This window comes from Humulus lupulus, chromosome 1 (assembly GCF_963169125.1).
Source record: "Humulus lupulus chromosome 1, drHumLupu1.1, whole genome shotgun sequence".
NCBI classification, from domain to species: Eukaryota; Viridiplantae; Streptophyta; class Magnoliopsida; order Rosales; family Cannabaceae; genus Humulus; species Humulus lupulus.
Window position 1 is genome coordinate 144462277 of NC_084793.1, and position 3091 is coordinate 144465367.

At 39.0% G+C, this 3091-nt stretch overlaps 1 protein-coding gene across 1 annotated transcript; it reads left to right on the forward strand.

The window, feature by feature from the left end:
• The first annotated feature begins 1535 nt into the window (after positions 1-1535).
• On the forward strand, positions 1536-2581 carry LOC133823045 (uncharacterized). Its single transcript, XM_062255623.1, has 2 exons — positions 1536-2040; positions 2142-2581. The coding sequence occupies exons 1-2, from the start codon at positions 1536-1538 to the stop codon at positions 2579-2581; spliced, it is 945 nt and encodes a 314-aa protein (XP_062111607.1).
• Positions 2582-3091: the final 510 nt, after the last annotated feature.

Here is a 3091-nt window from a genome sequence, read left to right on the forward strand (position 1 = left end):
TTTCCCTTTGGTAACCGACCAATATGGTCAATTCCCGAAATAGCGAAGGGCCATGGACTCTGCATTTGAGTAAGCTCATTTCGGGCTGCTTGGGGTATCTTGGCAAATCTCTGACACTTTTCACATCTTCGAACAAATGTAAAGGCATCTTCGTTCATAGTTGGCCAAAAGTAGCATTGCCTTAAGATCTTCTTAGACAAACTTGCCCCCCTCAAGGTTTCTCTTGCTCTGATAGGGCTAGCAATGGCAGGGAGACCCCGACTATGGAAGAATGCGATACATAAGAAATCTCCGGCGGCGCGCAAGAAAAAAGGTCCGACCTCTTCGGATCCAGTTAAGAAGACAAAAACCATAGACAATATCTTAGGAGTTACTGAGCTTCATGTTTCAGAATCTGAAAAGGAGGCTTCAGATGTAGATGATATGCATGTACGTTCAGAGGTATCCAAATAGGTGTTAATTGGAGATGATGGTATTAGCATCTCTCTATCCCAAAAATCATCTGAGAGGCAATTGCTGCAGAGGTCTGGCATCAGGGCATCTTTTGCTGAAGTTATGGGTATGATAAGCTCTGTTAAAAATAAAGAAGGTAACTCTCAATCTCCGTTCCCAATTTTGCATTTTGAGAAGGAGAATATGGGTAAAGTAGGGGGCTATGCAAAGATAGTTGCAGATGATATCAAAGATGAAATTCAATTTTGGAGCTCTGCTCTTGTTTGTTATGTCTTGGGTGCTAATCCCCCTTTGAGAATATGGAAGGGTATTTTAGAAGAATATGGCAGAAGCAAGGTATTGACAGAGTAAAGGAACGGGATGGGATATTTCTTGTTCGTTTTTACTTAGTAGAGGAAAACGGGATGGGATTCAAAAAGGGGGATACCACTTCTTTGATCGTAAACCTCTCATAATGAAAGCTTGGGATCCTGATATGAAATATGTGAAAGAAGAAGTCTGGAAGGTACCTGTGTGGATTAAATTGATGAATCTAGATGTGAAATACTGGGGGGAAAGAGCTATGGCTAAAATAGTTAGCTCTATTGGTCAAATGATTAAACAAGATCAAGCAACTATAAACCGTGCCAAGCTTCAATTTTCTCGGGTGTTGGTTGAAATGGACGTGTCTCAGGGGTTTCCTCAATTTTTTCAATTTGAAGATGAAAAAGGGAAACTGATAAGTATTGATATCAATTACGAATGGAAACTAGACCAGTGTGAGAATTGTAAAGGTATTGGCCATTTGAGTAATGTGTGTAAGAAACTCAAGAAACCATATAATTTTAAGCAGATTTGGCAACCTAAAATGGTCTCTGGGTGCAACAAGGAGGGCAATCTAGTTAAAACTTTTGATGAGCATGGTTTTCAGGCAGTGAAAGGCTTGAAAGTGAAACTTCCTAGCTCCTCTAAGGTGCAAACCAACAATTCTTTTGGAATACTAGATTCAGTTTATGTTTCAGAGGTCCAGGTGGGAGAAGTGTTATGTGAAATGCAGTCCATAATTGATGGAGGGGGAGAGCCTCCACCAATAAATGGATAAGATGTTGTTTTGGAATGTTAGGGGCATCAACAAACTCAATAAGCAAAATGAAGTCAAGAAATTGATTTCTCATCAGAAAATTGGGTTTGTTGGGCTCCTAGAAACAAAGGTTAAGGCTCATAGAATGGGAGCCTTATACCTGAATATGTTTCAAGGGTGGTGTTTTACTTCTAATATTGCTCATCACCCTAATGGGGGGATCATTATAGCTTGGAATTCGAATAGCTTTGAGGTCGATATAAGAGGAGGATCTAGTCAATGTATTCATTGTTGGATTAGGCTGAAAAGAGGAGATCAATTTGTTGTTACAGTTGTTTATGCTTTGAATGAGAATAATGGTAGGCAACAACTTTGGAATGATCTTGGGGCCATGGCTCAAGACAATAAGCTTCTGTGGCTTGTTTGTGGAGATTTTAACACTGTTTTGAATACTGCAGAAAGATTTGAGTATCACGGCAATGGCACTAAAATGGTGCCTTTTCAGATTGTGGTCTTGAAGATGTTAAGTATAATGGGTCATATTTCACTTGGAATAATAAACAAACTGGAAAGGATCAAATTTTTGCTAAGCTGGATCAAATTTTTGCTAAGCTGGATCGGGTTTTAGAAAAGTTCCCTACAGCAGAAGTTACTTTCCTCCCTAAAGGTGTTTTTGATCATACTCTAGCCATTCTCTCAATATATCCAAATTTTCAAGATACAAAGAAGCCTTTCCGATATTTCAATTATTGGAGTTCCTTGAAGACTTTCTCTGGTATTGTCCAATCTGGTTGGCAGGAAAATGTAGAAGGCTTCCCAATGTATAAACTAGTTAGTAAACTCAGACATCTCAAACGTGGACTCAAAGGCTTAAAACAGCAAGGCGTTGGTGACATTAGTGTTCAGGATAGTGAAGCTTATAAAACTCTAATTGCTATTCAGTTGGCTTTGAGGGAGCAACTTGGTAATGGAGATTTAATAACTCGGGAAATTCAAGCCAGAAAACGCTATGCTGAGATTCACAAGAATTATCTGATTTTTCTGAGACAAAAAGCTAAGATCACCTAGATCTCTCATGGCGATGACAATACCAGAATTTTTCATGCAAGCATTAAACAGAGGAGAATTAAGAATACAATCTACTCGATCAGAAATAATATTGGTATTTGGGTTTCTGAACAGAATGAAGTTATTTGTGCTTTCCTGGACTTTTATAAGCAATTGTTAGGGACCAAAATGAGTAGAAGAACCAAGGTTCATAGAAGTATTGTTCGTGAGGGTCCGGTGATTAGTCCTGTGCAAGCCGACTGGTTATTAACAGATTATACCCCTGTTTCCCGCTTCCGAGAATTGAAACAGGCTTTATTTTCTATCCCTAATGATAAGGCTGCTGGACCTGATGGTTATAGCAGTGGTTTTTTCAAAGACACTTGAGATATAACTGGTAAAGAAGTGACTACAGCTATTCTCTCCTTTCTTCACTCTGGGAAGCTTCTAAAAGAAATAAATGCTACAACCATTACGTTAATCCCCAAAATGATATGTCCAGACTCAGTGAAGGATTATAGACCTATTGCT

Coding starts and splice junctions, on each gene's coding strand:
- LOC133823045 (XM_062255623.1), top strand. CDS start 1,536: ATGTTGTTTTGGAATGTTAGGGGCATCAACAAACTCAATAAGCAAAAT. Junction 2,041..2,141: donor TGTGGTCTTGAAGATGTTAA/GTATAATGGGTC, acceptor ATCGGGTTTTAG/AAAAGTTCCCTACAGCAGAA.